The 18,774-nt window shown below is 38.2% G+C and overlaps 1 protein-coding gene across 3 annotated transcripts in view; it reads right to left on the bottom strand.

The window, feature by feature from the left end:
• Positions 1-18,774, bottom strand: part of TRIO (trio Rho guanine nucleotide exchange factor) — a 247,931-nt gene that overhangs the window by 78,566 nt on the left and 150,591 nt on the right. For all 3 annotated transcript variants that reach the window (XM_041411853.1, XM_041411854.1, XM_041411855.1), the window contains 11 exons: positions 17,244-17,366; positions 14,302-14,496; positions 14,075-14,190; positions 13,462-13,528; positions 12,557-12,666; positions 11,413-11,482; positions 10,871-10,960; positions 8,877-8,969; positions 6,547-6,658; positions 4,289-4,479; positions 1,140-1,241 (listed from right to left, as the gene is read on the bottom strand). In XM_041411853.1, coding sequence (XP_041267787.1) covers positions 1,140-1,241; positions 4,289-4,479; positions 6,547-6,658; positions 8,877-8,969; positions 10,871-10,960; positions 11,413-11,482; positions 12,557-12,666; positions 13,462-13,528; positions 14,075-14,190; positions 14,302-14,496; positions 17,244-17,366 — 1,269 coding nt within the window. The remainder of the gene's footprint in view (positions 1-1,139; positions 1,242-4,288; positions 4,480-6,546; positions 6,659-8,876; positions 8,970-10,870; positions 10,961-11,412; positions 11,483-12,556; positions 12,667-13,461; positions 13,529-14,074; positions 14,191-14,301; positions 14,497-17,243; positions 17,367-18,774) is intronic.

The following is an 18,774-nucleotide window of genomic DNA, read 5'->3' as shown; positions in this document are numbered from 1 at the left end:
AAGAAACAAACAGAGTCCACAAAATTGTGGAAGAGCTTGATGTATCATAGAAGTTTTTTAAATATCCTATGCACTAAGTAAAGTACAGAACAGAAACACCTTAAAGCGATCTTATGTAGAGAACCCTTAATTAAAACCTTTTATTCTGCTCTGCCCTGGGAGGATCATTTCAGGCTGCAAAGCATTGTCTGTGAAATTATGGGAACATTAAAAACTGAAAGAAAATCTAGCATGCATTAATGTTACATTTAATTTCCTTGCATTCCTTGAATGCTGCCAGAAAGCTAATGTAAGCTTTTGTTAGCCTGTAATTCACAAGGAAGAGTGTGACATGTGAATTGAAGAGGCCATTTTTAAGTGACATTATTCAGTATTCACTATGAATATATGTGAAATCACAAACAAGTTTAATAGCAGGTGCATTAATCTATAAATGAGAACATGAACTTTGTTTCAGCTCAACAGAGCTCCTCAAAACATGCCAGATTACCCATTAGCTGCTTATGGTATTATAAAACAGGTTCTCCAGTAGAAGGAGTCCCAGGTTACATACCATAATCACAGAAAACACTGATTTAGCCATTCTTCTAGCTAGGCAAACAGCTCTACTGACACCTGTAACTTGCCCAGACACAAAATTTATAGGCATTACATGCACTTTCTTCCAAAGGCAAGTAGTTTCAGAAAAACTTGTAGCCCACAAAAAGACATAAAAATCTTTTGCAATGTCTGTTTTCTGCATAAAAATACGGGTCATGAAAAACAGCATTGCCAACAAGCAGTGATGACTTGAGTGTGAAAGGTAACACTGATGCCATCATTTCTTTGTGACACCAGTTCCCTGCCTGCTAATTGCTGAAGTCTTCAAGCTTATGGAAGTTCATGGGATCAAACCTCTCCCTATTATGATTTGTGAAAGCAGGTTTGTATAATTCTTCAGTAGGCTGCAAAGACTCCCCTCTGCTCTCTGGCCACATGAGTTAGATATATATACACCACTACCTCTGCAAACCCAAAGAAAATTATTTGTCAGCAGCTGTCCCTCTCAAAGCAGGAAATCACTCCTTGCTTTCCCAACAAATAACAACAACAACAACAAGACTTGCTATAGAGACTAAAAACACATCTGCTAAAATTACCTTGAGAACAATTTTGTTGTCTGAAGTTGGTGTCCTTCCAACCCACAGAGCAAACTTGCAGGGGTCTCCTTCTACATGTTCTGTGACACCCAATTCAGAAGTCTGGAATGAAGAAAAAATTGTTAGGACCACACAGCATTTTTTCTCAGAAGCCAACAAAGGCATGCTAATAATCTACAAAATTGAGCACTACTATTTAAAGAGATTTTCAGAAGCTTAAGGATAGCTCACATGCTAGAGAGAATCCTTTATTCTGGTGGGCAGTGTGAGGTCTCTTCAAAAAAGGAAGAACTACAAGCTTAACAGTCTTTTCTATAAAGTGGCAATAAACAATAACACTCACAATCTGAATACTGAATTGCTTATTTTAGTTTTTGGACTTGACAATAAAAGCCTTATAACTCTAAAGAAGATGCTTGGCAAAAAGTAAGTTTTGGCTTCTCTCCCTGTTAATTTCCATTGGAGAACACTCATTATTTACTGATTTTTATGCTCTCTCAGATAAGATATGCTTAAGAATTCTCTTGATATCTTCTAAAACTCTGGTTTCTTTTTAGTCAAATGAGACTTTCCTAGTGTGTTTCCTTCCCTCTGAAACAGATGAAATAATTCAGAAATGCAGTTTCCCTGGAGAATTTTGTGAGACAACTATATGAACAATCAGTCTTTGGGAATGTTCTAATGTCAGACCTTAATAGCTAATTATCATCCAAAATGTTTTCACTTTCTAACTGGAACATCTCACTCATGTGAATTGGCTTCCACTTTAAACAATTCATACAGGCTCTGTTCCAAAAAAATTTACAAACTAAGAAATAGAGCTCAAACTAAAAGAGCCCTCACTCCCCAACAGCTGCTAAATATTCTCACATGATTAGAAGCTGTATTTTAACATGATACAGCATCATTAGCACATACACACCACAACACATGGGATACCTGAGTAAAAGTACTTTTTTTCTTGTCTCACTTGGATACCAACTTGGCCCAACTTGGTTTTTTTTTTTTTTTTTTTTTTTTTTGTGTGGGTGGGTGAAAGCTGTTTAGTTATTTTTTTCTTCTAAAGTAATCCCATCCCAACATCTACCCTTCCACACACAACTGTCTTTGCCCAATAGGCAGTTTAGCAACTTGGCTCTCTGCAAAGGATGCTGAGTCTGCACGTGGCTCTCCAGGACAGGCTCACAGAACAGAAATCATTGTGGGTTGCTGGACTGAGGTGAGGAAACTCCCAAACATCCAGTTACTGGTGACTGGGAGAGTGTTCTGTCAAAGTAACACCTGCTTGCCTTTTTTCCCACAGCCCTCCTAAAGCATTTGCTCTTGGACACTTAATCTCTTGCCAAAGGAGTTCATTAACACATTCTGCTTATATATATATAGATGTGTGTGCTTATATATATGTAGATGTGTGTGTGTGTGTGTGTATATATATATATATATATATATATATATATATATATATATATATATATATATATGTATGTATACGTATATATCGTGCCATTGAGTATCCTTTGCTGGGGAAACCCTGATGGTCATCATGCCCAAAGCAAAGAGAAGGACCTCATTTTTGTAAAGCCACCTTCCAGAAGTCACAGGATAGCATACAAAAAGGATCTCTAGCTCAAATCGACATGCATGCTTTCAACACATGCCTTTTCTAAAGATCAAATTATAAGAGCTGCTATAATAGTAAGCTGCACTACAGGATATTTTGCCAGATAGAATATGACAACAAAAAGAATCCTTATATTTTAAAAAATGAGGTACAACGAGAGTCTTCAAGATTTCCAGCAGCTTCTCTAAGACCCAAGGCTACTACTAAATTCCTGTTGGAGGAACTGATATGACAATTTAACAGGACTGATTTTCCAGTTTTGTCGCCTCTCCCACATAATCCCTTGGCAGCTATTATTCTCCAATACACCAGCATTTTTTTTTTATTTTGGGTTCTTAAGAGCAGCAAAGAAAGGTGTGATCAACAAACAGATGCAGCTGTGTTACCTGCTAGCTATTTAGTATCAGGAAGGAAAGCAAGTGTCGAAATGGAGTGACAGAATATGCAAAAAAATGGAAAAATACGGAAAAAAAGAGGTTGTTTTGTTTTGGTTTTTTTTCACCAACCTGTTTTACCAGTTTAGACACAGAAGTGGGAAGTGGGAATGAATGAGGGAAAAAGAACAGAAGCACAGAGAAAAGACTCAGTATTTATACCATCTAGACTTAGTTATATGTTCCAATAGGATTGAAACAAGAATACTGTTTCCTAGAGTGTAGTTCTGAAACGGAAAGTAATTTCAACTACTTGCTCTGAATTATTTGGTATAAATGCTAATCTTGCCTTCAATAGATGCAGAGCAAGCCATGGGAGACTGTCTTGCCACTTGGCTACCTAAATTTATGGAGTGTGAATACTGCTCTCACCAAAGTCATTCAAGAGGATAGGAAGGTAAGGATATGAATTCCAGAGTCACATTTTGTAAAGCATGCATGCTAGAGATAAAGAAAGCAAGAGTGGAGGTTTTGGGGTTGGTTGGGTTTTTTTTTGTTTGGTTGGGTTTTTGTTTGCTTGTTTGTTTTTAAAGATGGGAAGAAAACATTTCCACCTTTACATCCTTTCAGTAGACCATAAGTACTACAATTCTATATGCAGAACTTTATCGTAAGACTACTGGTCTCAGCAAACATTCTGGAATGAACTTTTCCAAAACAAACTTCTTGCCTTCCCCAATCAGTAGGTGTAGAATATCCACTAAAATAAATCCTTAATACAACAGTGAACAAGAAAGTTGAAGACAGCTTATCAACTCCTTCCATCCTTCTGCTTTATGCAAATAAGTGTTAAAGAATTTGCAATCAACACACAATTAAGACAAAACCAGTCTAGCCCAATATTGATTTTCATTTGATCTGACACACCAAGACTGATGTGTACCCTTCAGCAGTTGCTTTGAGCCTATCCTTTCTCCTCAAAAGCAAAACAAAGCACCAAACTCTAAAGGTTCAGTCTATATATTCCAAGGCTGTTCTTGCAGTGCTCTCTAACAGTTGTTCAAGTTTTTCAGACACACTTAAATCACCTGAGCTTAGATGAAGCCTTATCTAGACAGTTTTGTAAATATGATCAGTTGTTCTTCCATACTTACAAACAGTTTGCTCTTATAAATGTACTTGCTCCTTCCGCTCGAGTCCTTCACTTCTTTACTGAAAACCAAGGACATCTCAAAAAGGAAAAGGTGCCTCTCTCTTCCCTTTCGAATCAGAGTTTTTGGGTCCCACACTTGGAAGGATTCTTGAAGGATGAGCTCTCCCTGAGATTCTATATTTTCATCAAAGCCTAAAAACAGAGTGAAAGGAAAGATTCACCATGAAAAGTTGGTGATACAAGTAACATAAAAAGCACAGCTTCTGTTCATTAAAGTATATGATTTTTTTCTCCCTGACACAATTTCCAAAAGATGAGATTCCAAGAAAACAATACTAGAAACAAGACTTGATTTTAACACTGCAATACACTAAATGTTGTAGCTGCAGCTCAAATGCACTTCTAAATTTAGACACCCAACTGCTAAGAACTTAATCAACTCTTTTGGCAGTATTTTACCAACAAATGACAAATTTGTCTTTGTCAACTTCTGGTAACCTCTTCTGTGATGAAAATTATTTCTCTTATGAGATTTCTGCCACTGTACAAAGTAAGCAACTTGCAAAGACACAGAGCACATCAGGTTCTTCTGAGAGAGGCAAGCTCCCAAATGCCACCTTTTCTGGAGGTACACCTTCTCTACCATTTGGGCAATGAGCACAGAAATGTGTTCCAACTGGGGATGGAGAAACATGGCAGCTTGGAGCTGTTGGCATACAATCAGCCTGCCATTGGTCACGCCAGAATTGATCCACAGTAAAGTAATTACCAGCTGGATCACTTGTATTCAGACATAATGAAAAAAAGATGAAGACTGAGAATGCCAACAATTTTACTTCCATTATGATGGTACAATGCTCGCCCAGTTTAATACACAGCTTTAGAGCTGGAGGATAACAAAAATTGTCTACCATACTCTTCTGAGTGGTATCAAAATGTATTTTAAATAGATACTGCTTGCCAGTTCTCATATCCTGAACAGGGAAAGAGTATGGAGAGGATCAGAAACAAGTTCCGCCAGGATGTTCATTCAAATTCCTCCGGAGACATAAAGAGGAAATGTGCTCACTCACTGTATTTGTCCAACATGGGATGACTCAACAATGCACGCACTATTTCTTGTAAAACCAACTTATGTAAAAGATTAGGATATTCTCCAGAGTCACATTCCCAATGTCAGCCTTTATACCAAGACCACCTCCTGGACAAGCATTTGGAAGTGATCCTGTAAACTGACCAACATCCTTACTGCTTAAAATCAAGAAACAGAGGTGATTTGGGGCATTTATACGATCAAGGATCACATGTCAAACCAAGGCAAATTTTACAGTACCTACTACAATACTGGAAGTTCCACAACAAGCTGCATGCTACTACAAGAAGGCAGAGAGGAAGAAAAGGCATATTGACTAGAAGCACTTAAAAGTATTTATTCAGCAACTGTAGGCTAAGAGGGCCCTGCTTTTTCCTCAAAAAATTTAAACACGCAAGGAAAACATTTTTATCACTAAATGTATGATTGCACCATTATAAATGATAATGTGCCAATTGCAAAAGAGATTTTGGCATGAAGTTGTTCTAAGCACATAGATGCATTACATCTAACCTCCACTGTCTGCCATGAACATGATTATGCTGGCTTAAGCTTGGGTTAATTGGCTTATGCTGACATTTTACTGCCAGAAGATAAATTTCAACCAGAAGTCTGTTATGGAACAGGCAGCAAACAGATGTGAAAAAGACAAACTTCTTGAAGACAACTATTTGATACATAAATCATCAAAATCACCAGTAATAAACTTATGAGCCCCATACAAAGAAGCTAAGGTTGGAGAACACAGCCAAAGCCAGCATATCTGACCAGTCACCTATTGCATTTTGGGTGAGTAGTGGACTGCTTCATTAGCCTACACATTTTTCACGTCTGTAGTGGCAGAACTATAGATCAAGGTGAAAGAACACTTCAAGAATTACTAAAACTCTAGCAGCTGAGTGTAACGATTTATTTTCCTAAATACATCTCATATAGCCCATTTTTCACATCTGTAGCGGCAGAACTATAGATCAAGGTGAAAGAACTTCAAGAATTACTAAAAATCTAGCAGCTGAGTGCAACGATTTATTTTCCTAAATACATTTTCATCTCATATAGCCTCGCCAAAATGGTATGAAAAATACAAACCCCGACAAAATAACACGTTCACAAAACAAAGTTAATCTGCAGCACAAAATGAATTGGAAAGGCAGCTTGAATCCTACCTTCCAGCATGCTGAGGTGCATGGCATCATTGGCTCGCTTTGGCACACTAAGCATCACCTCCAGGCCATCCTTAATCTCACCTTTACCTTCTTCACAGCATGTGAGCAGCTCCTGCAAAAGGCAAGCCAACAAAATTACTCTCTGTAATTTGTTTTTACACTAATATGACAGACAACCAAAGAGTAGTTATAACAAACCAAAAATCATTTTTGACACATAAAATATTTTTGAGCTTCTTACTCTGCCAATGACATGACTGTGTACTTTGTTTCTATCATAATCATCATTTCTTCAAGGAGCAGCCCAAGCTATCAGCTAACCACTTCTAATTTAAACAGGTTTATCTGCTTAAGAAGAAATCTTTAAAAGTTATGTTAAGAACAAAACTTTTTTTGATAAGCACAGACAGAGTTATCAGATGCTGTGCTACATCAAGGCCCAGAACAATGCAGATGCCAAGTCATGAAGATGGGGGAAAGCAGGGCAGCACAAAAGGACCCTTCCCACCTCCCATGTCAGTCATCGCTCCACTGCACCAAAAACCTGCTCTGTACAACTGCTGATAAAGAGAATTTATATTGTTTTAAGTATTCCATGAATGACTATTCTGTGTTCACACAGTTAAAAGCAACCTATAGACAAAACTTTTCAGTACAAACTAGCATTAACTAATGAAGAAGTTAGATTCTCTAGAAGTTAGAGAATTTAACATGCTGAAGTGTTGTAGCAGAATTTAGGGCATACAGTTCTCTGTCCATTCAAAATCCCATAGATTTAATGTAACAGTGTCTGAGCTGATATTCAAATTTCCTGGCAGCTTTCAAGCATTTGAACAGTATCAAGATAAAATGTAGGTTACGTAACCAAAAGGGATATTATGTTCCTTCTGTTATTCAAAAAGCCCACTTAATTAATTCCCTCAGGTTACGTTCCTTTTCCCCTTTTTAAAGAGAAAACCATGTGACTTCTATTATGATCATTACAATATCTTTATTCGACTGCCAGTACCACCATTACAGCAAAACACTACATGATCCCACCTAAATTTTGCATGACAATTCCACGGAACAGTGAGAGTAACTAAGTATCTCTCAGAGGCACAGAAGAGGAGCAGCTTCAATACCGTTTGGAAAAACAAGTGAAACTTTCAGAACTGTAAAATGTTTCATTTATCATTCAAGTTTTAGGCTCTTAATCCTAAATCCTACTATGCTATACATCTCTCTCCTATTACAGAAAAAAAAAGAAAAAAAAAGGAAAGACAACCCAGAAACCCAGCAACCACCAGACAAATCCATTTTACTACACAGCAAACACATCTGGCTCTGCAAACACTGGTGAAACCAATGTATCCCACCACTTCCATAAAGTTGCAGGTTAAAGCATATTAATATTAAAAATAATAATAATTGTTGGAATTAATTCCTCAGAATTTCTGAAGCAGCACAGCCCAGAGTATTTCTGTAATAATAACTTCACTAAGTTGCAACTCCTTGCAAGTGGAAAACAGACACTAAACTTCAGTCAAAAATGACAGATTTGTTTCCACCCAATGTGACCTGAAATAGCCTCTAATGTTTTTTCAGAAATGTCAAAAGCAATCACACACTGCTGCTCTCAAGTAAAAAGGGGAGACACAGATCAGTTACAGCGCTTTTGGAGGCTGCTACAACAAAACAAGCATTGCCACCTAACAGCGACCCAGCACAGTCCAAGAACACTGCTGCTCACTCCAGAAGACATCTGTCCACTGAGTGAAAGTTCAACTACAGGGATCCAAAAGCTGTGCTTATTTTGCAGCTACTATTTACTTGACATTTCCAGGCAACATAAATAAAATACTCTTTGTGCAACAGCTCTACAGGTACAGTCGCTATGTGTAAATATTTACCGATATTTACCAATACACAGACATTTAAATGCCTTATAGATATTTTGTATTACAGTTTGATATATAAATATCTATTTTACAGTATTTAATACTATCAGCATAGCTAATGTCTTGCCAAAATTTGTTGTAGAAACCATTATAAAAATGGTTTTATAGCCATATAGCCATGAATTACTTTTTTACCCTGGAAATGCAAATTATATTTTCTAAGTAAACATCAGTAGACTGGTAATCTTTTTTTGGTTTACAGAGATCTGGACAAAAAGCTGCTTGTTTATGCCTTCTTTCATTTTCAGTTGAAATTTTGCAGCAGTATTTGTGGCTGCCCAGGATGCTGGAGTCTCAGAGACTAGAGTAGAACAACCCTTCTGATTTTAGCAAGAGCTTTGCCTTCTTCTACCAGCAGAATCAGATGAAGAACTCTGAATTAATACTGACCTTTAAAAGAAGCTGGTATTTTGTTATCCTTTGGACAGGTTTGATAAGGTAAGAGGAGATAGAGTTGGCCAGTCCATGTCGTTGTTGTATCTCCTACATGGAAAAAGCAAACATCTGAGGACTGTGAGCACCAACACTCAGATATAAACTGTTTTGAGGGATATGAAATAATATACATTAACTACAAATTCTATTTTAGTAGAAAAATACCCCAAAACAAACAAACAAACGAACAAAAAAAACCCAGGATAACCAGATATTCCAGGCACAATGAATCATTATGCTGTGCATCTCACTTGGCACAAACAGACGATTACCTCCGAGAGTGGTAAATGTGAAATATTTCAACAAACCTAAATACAAAGAGCAATGACTAGGGACACAGAATATGTGGTCACACCTTTTTTAAGAAAACATTAAGATCTGTACTTCTTTTGCTGCTTGCAAGAGAGGAAAAGCCCTTCACATTTCAGTGTTGCTGGGAAGAGGCAGGAGTACCAGGAAGGCTGAGGTAGAGGTTTCTCAGCATCCCCTGCTATTTCAGTGCCAACAGCCACAGACGGCCTCATCTCCCACCAGAGGGAGCACCGAGTAACAGTTTCTGAGGTTACCAAGCACTTGAAAAGAAAACAGCCACTTACAAATATAGAAAAAGGAATGACATCCACGAAGCTAAAGGTGGAAAACGGAATTATCTGATAGCTTAATGGGATGATTACAGATTTCGGGTACTGACTGGGGCTGAGCTCCACTGATAGTGTCTGCCATTTATCACAACATTGGATCTATTTTAGCCGAGCAATTTCAAAAGCAAGTTATGCCCCACAGCTATGTGCCATCAAACCATGGTTACAGTATCAGAAATTCCCAAAATGGGATATACACGATATTTTCACATAGACCAGTGGCTGTCAACAGTGGAAGCACCCAAGTTCTCTGTGCACAGAATTAAGTCTTCACACTTCTAATATACTTTAGGTGAATTAGGGGATGGAGAGCTCTGGATATAGTGGTAAAACAGATGAATCAAAGGAAGTGGTGACAAAAATTTATTTCTAATAGTTTTATCAGAGCCCTGTGTTATTTTTTTAAATGGTATTTACTAAATTTTTCTTGGAATTTTTTTTGGTCACATCTACCCGATTTTCTGTAACTTACCTGCTTTTCTTCAAACACTGAAAATTTAACAGAGGCTTCACAGAAAGGCTTTGCCTTACAATGTTTAGAAACCTCATTTCCTCAGTGATTAGACTTTTGACATTAACCTCAAGGGCTTCAGGGATTTCCTCTACTTCCCTCTACTTGTACAAACAATTCTAAAAAAAATTGTGGTGTCATTACACAGCTAGTGGCTCAGCTGGGGAAAAAAAATGGAAAAAGACAGCACTCTAATTGAATAATTTATTAATACAAGATACTGAAACTTAGTCACCGTGGCCAATATTCCTCCCTAAAACTTCTAACACACCTACATTTTTGCTGCTTTCTTATGCAGAATATTACATGTGTAGACCATGCAACCATTTGACTGAATAAGGAGGTTCAGCCCTTCTGAATAACAGCAGTGAAATGAATTACCACTACATACAATCACAGCTTTAAAGCGCTCCAAAAATTCAACCAACATTTCTATCTCTATTACATACAATGCAAAGTAAGCACATCAAAATGCTAACATTTGCAGGATGTGCTTGTGTGAGCTGAAGATTCATGTCTCAGTTGTTGTTGCCAGAACCTGCTTCCAGTTCTGAACTGCTCTGATATTTGACAGCGACTTTTCACATCTGATTTGACAGCTCTGTAACACCAACTGAGCAATGGAAGTTAGCCACGTGAGATACAGGATTGATTTTCTTGAGCTGACAGCTTAATAAATTGCAGCGTTATTAACAGGAATTTGCATTTTCTTAACAAATTAGGCACTCAGCAGAACCAAAAATATAAGTCAAACAGCCAAGGTGTTTTAGCTTTTAAGATGGACACGATGTACTTACATCAAAGTATGCTCCCGCATGTTCTAATATCAGCTGAGTGGAATCTGGCTTATTTTTACAGTAGGTAACGTACATCTGGAATTTGTCTGCCTGCAGAACAAAATGCAAATTTACAAAGGTTATCATACAGAGAGCCTCATTCCTGTCTCAAAGTTTTTAGGCCATTATCAGAGATCTTATCTTCCCTATCAAGAAACTGAGCTGTACAGAATTATACTTCTACTCAAACTGGCAGCATAAAAATACACATCAGGCAAGCAAGACTGAAAACAACAGCAATGTATATAAAAATAGGTTATTTAAATCTAAGACAAACCAAATCTGCACGCAGGTTTAGGCAACTTGCATACACTTCAAGAGCAGCTAAGGACTGGCACCTGACAGGAGTGCCCTAATTATTGTTTTCTCAGTTAAAGATACACGTTTTACTTAAATTTGCAGGAAGAGGTACTTTTACAAATCAAAAAGGGATCTGAGAGCAAGAATTTGTCCCATCATGCATCCTATCCCCCCTTCTACTTCTAAACTTCTGACTTCATTACCCAAGTAACGAAGCAATGTCCAACATCTTCTGGTAACTGTTCATATTTTTCCAACTCCTTGAGAAATATACTATGGGTAGAAAAGAAACAAGCAGAATAAGGCATATGAAACATGTTCATTACAGCAACTTGTTTGGATCTATTGTCTGTGGACAAAGGCCATTAGAAAACTTTCAGTAATACCAAATGTATGAGCTAAGGAAATAAAGACAATGAACAGATAAAAATATGTAATAAAAGTACTAATATAAAATATAATTCTATAAAAATTCTGATGAGAAGATCAGAAATTGAACCACTGGACACGCAGCTGATACATAAGAATACACAAAAAGTTAGTAATTGCAGTTGTTCTCTATCAAGAAGGTTTCCTACTGTTTTCAGTTTCAAGAAAAAACCTTAATCTCAACTTAAAAAAAAAACCCCAAACACGTTGCTTTTTGGATACTTAAGTTCTCAAGTTAACACAAAACATAGAAAGAACTGTAAAATCGGGGTATGGGATATGCTAGGTATATTTTATTACTTCAAAGAATCATAACCCAATACAAATGTGGACATAACCAGGAAATAGCAAAGAAGGAAGATTCAGAGCAAGACTTCCGTACACAAATCCCCCTAGGAACCACTCCATTCAGAAGAAATGGAGTGGACAGTCTCTTTTATGCCCTGTACTCCAGTAAATGTAATGATGCTGGAGCATCTCCACAGAAGCTAAGAAGAGCCAAGAAGAGCTGGGAGCCCTACGCTTTCCCACTAACAGCTGCACTTGGATAATCGGGAATAAGGGCTCTCAAAAAATGTCAGAGCCTTAATGTTTGTTCTATGTTTGTGTTCTATTGAGTTCAATGGTTTTCATCTCTTTAGAACAACTGATAAACCTACAACAAAATTTTGGTGTATCCAAAAAAATCTCTTATATGCTGAAAGATGTCTGAGACTGAAAAATATAATTTCTAATGGTGTACGTATCTCTCTGTAAAGGCAACAGCTGAAATAATTTAGCAATGCAAGAGGAAAATATTGCATTTTTTTTTAATGGCAAAGCATTTATCATTGAAATACACAGTATTTTCATTAGGAAATCCCGCAGGTCATCATTTGGATTTAGCAGTAGTATGGAAATGGAAGATAAGTCACTCACTTATTGTGGAACTCATAAATTTCCTGCATGTTTCCAAAGATAATGTGTTCTTTGTTTACAATACCAGGTGGGATCTCCTCAACTCCACTTGTCATTTCCCATAGATATGTCTGCCCAGAAAAAAAAAAAAAAAAAAAAAAAAAAAAGATGTGTGAAAAGTGATGATAAACTCCCAACAGATGCAGCCAGGTATCTGTAAGTATGCATTTCTGGAGAGAAACTAGGCAAAGATCACACAGCAGCATCATCTCCAATTGTGACAGTGCCTGTTGTGTCACATATACCTTGTGATTTTGACAGTGAAATACAAGATCTAAAACTGACAATTTAACATAGTCCCTGAGACTTCATAATTTAAAATGCATAGTGTTCTTGACAACCTCTAATGCTTCAGGATATTCCTTATCAAGGTCAGGTCTGCAGTCTAGAAGTTCATGCTTTGTGCAACAGCTACCACTGAACATTAGTTGCTTCAGCATAACAATTACTGGGCACTCTTCCATGGAATCTCACTGAATTTCTATTCAAAAAGTCAGCTAGTAGCAGAACATGTGATACAGATAATAAGAGAATTAGCACAAGCTCTCCCCTATTGCTAGCAAAGCAAATAAAGTAAACCCCTCCTTTTTCCCTCCTCTCTCTAAAACAAAACCCCCACACACGATTATGAATTGGGAAAGGAACAAATACTGAAACTCAGTACCAACAAAAGCGAAACATATAGGGTGAATTCTGAAATGGCAGTTATCAGACATAATTCTAAGTTTCTTCTTAATGGCAGTAAGATTACTTAAATTGATCCTATGATTCCAAACCAATCATGCTCAGCTGTTAAAAGCAGAAAAAACCCACAAAGCAACGGATTGAATCCTGCCTTCAAAGATTAGTGAAAAAAGAAGACTCACATCCATGCATTCCCGGAGGTCTCTTACGTAAGCCTTTTCCGTCTGAATTAGCTCAGCCATAATGAACCTTAGGTGACAACAGAAAGAATAATCAAATCTCAGTCTGTTAGATCATTGCGAATGCATAATAACCAGAATACATCGTTCTCCTCATCAGCTTTTGCTTTTCCACTGCAGCAAGAAAAATCTGAGAAGTGAAATGTGAAGAGAGACAACAGAGGAAGGAAACATACGAGGTAATATCCCTCCATTACTAACCAGGACAAAAAGAAATGGGCAAGGAGATGGAATTTTTTCTCTAACACTTTTCACTGCTACAGTCATTTAACTTTTGTCTTGCTTCCTCCGCTTACACATTTATTCCACATTGTTTCTAAGAACAAAAAAGCATGTTAAAAGAAGTCTAACAGTTTTGAAAGTTTAAGATTCTGTCATGCTAGAATTATCTACGAGAACAAGCATGTGAATAAATGGCAATAAGAGATACTGAGTACTACCATTCTCTTTTTACCATTTATATGATTTCTAAGCTGCCAGAGAAGCCAAGGCAATTGTTTCATTATCAGGACTGATTTATGCATTCTCATTGATTAAAAAGAAATAAATATATTACTCTTTCCTGCGGGCAGACTTTCGTTTTTCTTCGTTAAGCTCATGAGCAGCATCGCGCAGTTTCACCTCTGACCCAGGGACACTGGCTGGGATTATATCCAGCTGCAAGCTTTTGCTCTTTATTAAAGAAAGGAAGAATTGATTAAGGAAGGAGATAGGAGAAAAAGGTAGCTAAATCAAACGCAAGTAAATCTTGTTTGTCTGTCATCACACTCAAATTTCTCTTACCGATTTATTGGAATCTGAGGAAATACCCAGAGCTTTCTCTAAAGAGGTCCTGTATTTCTCCATGCGAAGGGAAAAGTCTCTGTACCTCTTATCCACTGCTGTGACACATTTTTTAATCTCTGTTGCATGAGCATGCCCTTTTTCACAAAAGCCATCAGCCAGCTGTATCAACAACTTCACCCTCTCTTTGGTTTGCTATGAAAACAGGAAAATATCAAACAGTTACAAGCTCTACCTGTCATGCAGAGGTTCATTTTGCTTTACTGCTACTACGTGCAATTACAGAAGGAATTGAAGAAGCTACCTTCTTCCGCTCTCTTCCCAGAACTCCTTTAAACAGTCACCTTTTACTTATTAAAAATAGCACAAGATTAATGTACGTTTCCTTGGGTTTTATTATTACATGACTAGAAGCAGATTATTTTTCTTTGAAAAATGTGCTTCATATCTAACCCAGAGATTAAATTCTGCTAGGCAAGCCTTTCAGCATGGGTACTTGCATCAATACAAAGGCATTTTGATGCCAAAGCGTACTTTGTTCATTACCACTGAAGCACTGGTATTAGACCTGGCTCCCAGTCTCAAGAATCTACCTCCTTTAGACACCACAGAAATGCTGAGATGGAAGCAAGTCTTGTTATATGCTTTACTCTTTAATGCATGAAGACTGAATTCTTTAAATATTTGCTGTATTATGCTTTGTTGGCACAGAGCTGTTTGAGAGAAACTAAGAGAAACAAGTAGTTACCACCAAATCTCGAAATGCTTTTCCGAAATGACAAGCTGCCTAAGATTAAGCACTTTATTCCATGTAAATCATAAATCATCCACAACGGATGAGTTTATACATCCACCTCTCTCTCTGTCATGAGTGAAGTGTACTGTCAGGGCCCTTGCTAGCAGGGAGTTAAGAAAAAGAGTCAATAAAAACTTGACTCTTACATTATTGTAAAAATCAAGTTTGTCCTATCTTCATTCTTTTTGCCCACTAATGGTCCCTCATCCAAGCATTTCTTTTCAGTATGGAATTAGCAAGGGCTAACATATCCTCCCAGCAGGTAGCAAAATGCCAAGGAAGTGACATAAGCAACATCCTTTCACAAAGGGCACCAATGTCATCTGCAGGCTGAAAGAGGAAATAAGGAGGAGTAGTGGTGCTCTGCATACTGGAAGGGATCCAGGAAATCAAAGTCTGAGGCAAAGATCAAACAGAAGAAAATCCAGGCTTGAACATCAAAAGTGATCTCTGTTCTTTCTGGATTTTCTTTTCTCCCTTCCCACATGTCTCTTGGCCATCTCCATCTCCAAATCTCTTCTGAGGTGATCCTTCAGACAAATGAACACTTGCTTACTTTCCTGGGCTCGATTATTTCTCTATGAAGGTTGGAGAGCCAGAGGGAGAAACGGGTAACAGTTTGAACAGGTGGCAAAACAAAACAGAGACAGACAATGTTACAAATTCAGGTGGTTCAGTCATGCAGTGGTTGTCTGTCTTTCACATGTGAAAACTGGAAAGCCTCAGGAGTGACAACTTTACAGCCTCAAGCCTGTAAAGGCCTCCAGAGATGCAGAATAACATTCTGCTGCCTGACTCAAAAAGATTTACAGGAGAAGCACAGAATACTTTAATAAAATTAGTTACCTAACAAATAGAGCTTTAATTTTTCTAATATCTTCTAATTAATGATCAGAATAATAATACAGCTTGTTGCATTTTATATCTAAATGAACATTCAGTAATCCACAATCATGAAGACGTGAAAGTGGAAATCAAAGGCCCTGAAACGTTTGTGGGTATTGAAAACACTTTTAAGCTACCTCACTATGATTTTGTCATGAGAAGTCAACAGCGCTCATGGAGCTCTAGTAACAATGAGTATCTGCTCACTATCTTCTGGTTTATTCTATTCTCAGCAGAAATATAGCAGAAAGCCACTGCAAGTAAACAGATCTTGATGGACACATCCTTGGGGGGATTTTTTGGTGGGCAAGGGGAATTCAGTTGTTTTATTTTGTTTGAAATCTCACATAATTCAACTTGTACTCAACTTGTTTATAGACAGCCTGGAGAAGGAACAGAATGCCCCCTCAGCAAGTTCACTGATGACATGAAAGTGGGGGACCGGCTGTGCTGCCTCAGTGGGAGCTCGATAGGCTGGGGAGCTGGGCAGAGCAACCTAATGAAGTTCAACAAGGGTTAAGGCAGGATGCTGCAGCCTGGGGGAAATAACCCCAGTACCAGCACAGGTTGTTGGCTGATCTATTAGGCAACAGCTCTGTGGACAAGGAGCTGGGAGCCTTGGTGGATGAGCATGAGCCTGCAGTACCCTCGTGGCCAGGAGGGCCAACAGTATCTTGGGATCCATCAGGGAAAGTGTGGCCACAGGTCGAGGGCGGTGACCCTGACACTCTACTTGACCCTAATGAGGCCACATCTGGAGTATTGTGTTCAATTCTGGTTTCCACAGTGCAGGAAAGACAAGAAGCTAATTGAGAGGGTCCAGCAGAGTAACACAAAGATGGTCTGGGGTCTGTAGCACCTCTCTAATGAGGACAGACTGAGGGAGCTGGGCCAGTTTAGTCTAGAGAAGAGGGAGAGGGAATCTCACCACAATATAAAATATCTCACTGTCAGGGGATGTGCCAGACTCTTCAGTGATGCCTAGTGACAGAACAAGGACTAATGGCCATGAACTACAACACAAGAAGTTCCATCTCAACATGAGGAAGAACTTATTTACACTGAAGGTGGCAGGGCACTGAACAGGCTGCCCAGGGATGTCATGGAGGCTCCCTCTGTGAAGACATTCAAACCACCTGAGCATATTCCAGCATAATCTGCTCTTGGGGACCCTGCCATGGCAGGGCAATTGGACTAACTGATCTCCAGGGGTTCCTTCCAAATCTAAGTATTCTGTGAAAATTTTTAAATTTTATTTTACCTTTGCTGTGATCTGAAACTCTTCATGTTCTTTCAACAACTCTTGAGTGTGCTGGATACTGGAACCAGTGGAAGTATGTGTGGATAAATAAAACTCTCCATTGTCATGAATCCATTCCAGAGCCTAAATAAAGCATTAGTGAAGAAAAATAAGAAAAAGACTATATATTTTTGCCAACAGAAACCATCTGTAGTCAGTATTTCACATGCACAGTTTGGCCACAGGTAAATTTTACTCTGTGTCACTTGTGGTGATCATGTAATACCTCTACAATACCAAATAGTTCATAGCTCTGAAATAATTCACACAGACTATGAAGCAATGCTTAGAGAATTAAAAATTACATATGAATCCAAACACTTCAGGAAAGTCCACTACTGCAAGACTACAGCAGGCCACTATTGAAAGGTTCTAACTAGTTGTGTTCTCAGTTTTGATAGTATATTCCCCAGCGGAGGAAAAAGAAAAAAATCACTTCTTTGGTGCCACACGGGACAGCGATACTTAGAAATATACATGCTCCAACTTGTAAAAATGTATATAAGACTGCCAAGTGTGCAGGCTAAACTTTCCGAGCACGTAAGATTTAACTATCACTTCACTCTTTTGCTGACATGTATTCCAGCCTCACGAAGTGTGGTGGTCTGTGTTCCTAGAAATAAAACCTGCAGCAGAGAAGGAACAGTGTGATGTCTCAGTTAAACCAATTTATGTATGTGCAAGTAGAAAGAAAACAAGAATGAAGAACTGCAAACCAAGACTGTTTCACTTCCACATCCTGACACTTTATTGGCTCACTATTATGAAAAATGCTGATCTTTGCAATTACCTATGCTTTACCCACATATCTATGCTTTCCCTGCTGCCCTTTTAAGCATAACTCAGTGGTCGTGAGGAATCTGGCTCCTGGAAAAAGCAAAAGTTGTCTCCAACTGCTGCATAACAGTGAAAATCTAACTGACATCTGTTCTGCAGCTCTCAATACAGGCTTCCTACAGCAGCAGGCAGAGGGATGGGAGCTTAGAAACTTCTCGTTTCTGAAAAAGCCAACAGCAGATGTTCAAAGAGTTTTTACACAGCTTGCTTAGAACCACCTTATTACTAAATGTGTAGCTTCTGTCTCTTCAGTAAATACACAGAACACTAGACAAAAATGTAATACTACAAGAGAAAAAGTAGTAGATTGCTGGTGGGTGCTCACTCTTCCCTTGAAAGGATAAACTGAAATTATGAGCATTATCTATCCACACTAGCAAGACCAGGAAAAGATTTATCTTGGTGGACAGTAGATATATATGTTTCACACACATAACCTTACAATGAATCACAAAAGGCATTGTCTGTATTATAATTTCACCAATGATTTAAGCTCATCAAAGCTGTGATGCAATAATGCTGATTCCCTTACTTCCACTTCAAATGCTTTTCCTTCTTGGTGCAAAACCAGAAAAGAGTAGAAAGCCTTCAAAATTCAACGCCGAATGTGAATGCCAGGATGCCATTTTCTAAGTCACATACTAGTGCAGGTGCA

Source organism: Onychostruthus taczanowskii, unplaced genomic scaffold, assembly GCF_017590055.1.
Source record: "Onychostruthus taczanowskii isolate IOZ18803 unplaced genomic scaffold, ASM1759005v1 scaffold37, whole genome shotgun sequence".
Taxonomy (NCBI): Eukaryota; Metazoa; Chordata; class Aves; order Passeriformes; family Passeridae; genus Onychostruthus; species Onychostruthus taczanowskii.
The sequence above is the reverse complement of the archived record's forward strand: the minus strand, read 5'-3'. Positions and strand labels throughout refer to the sequence as shown.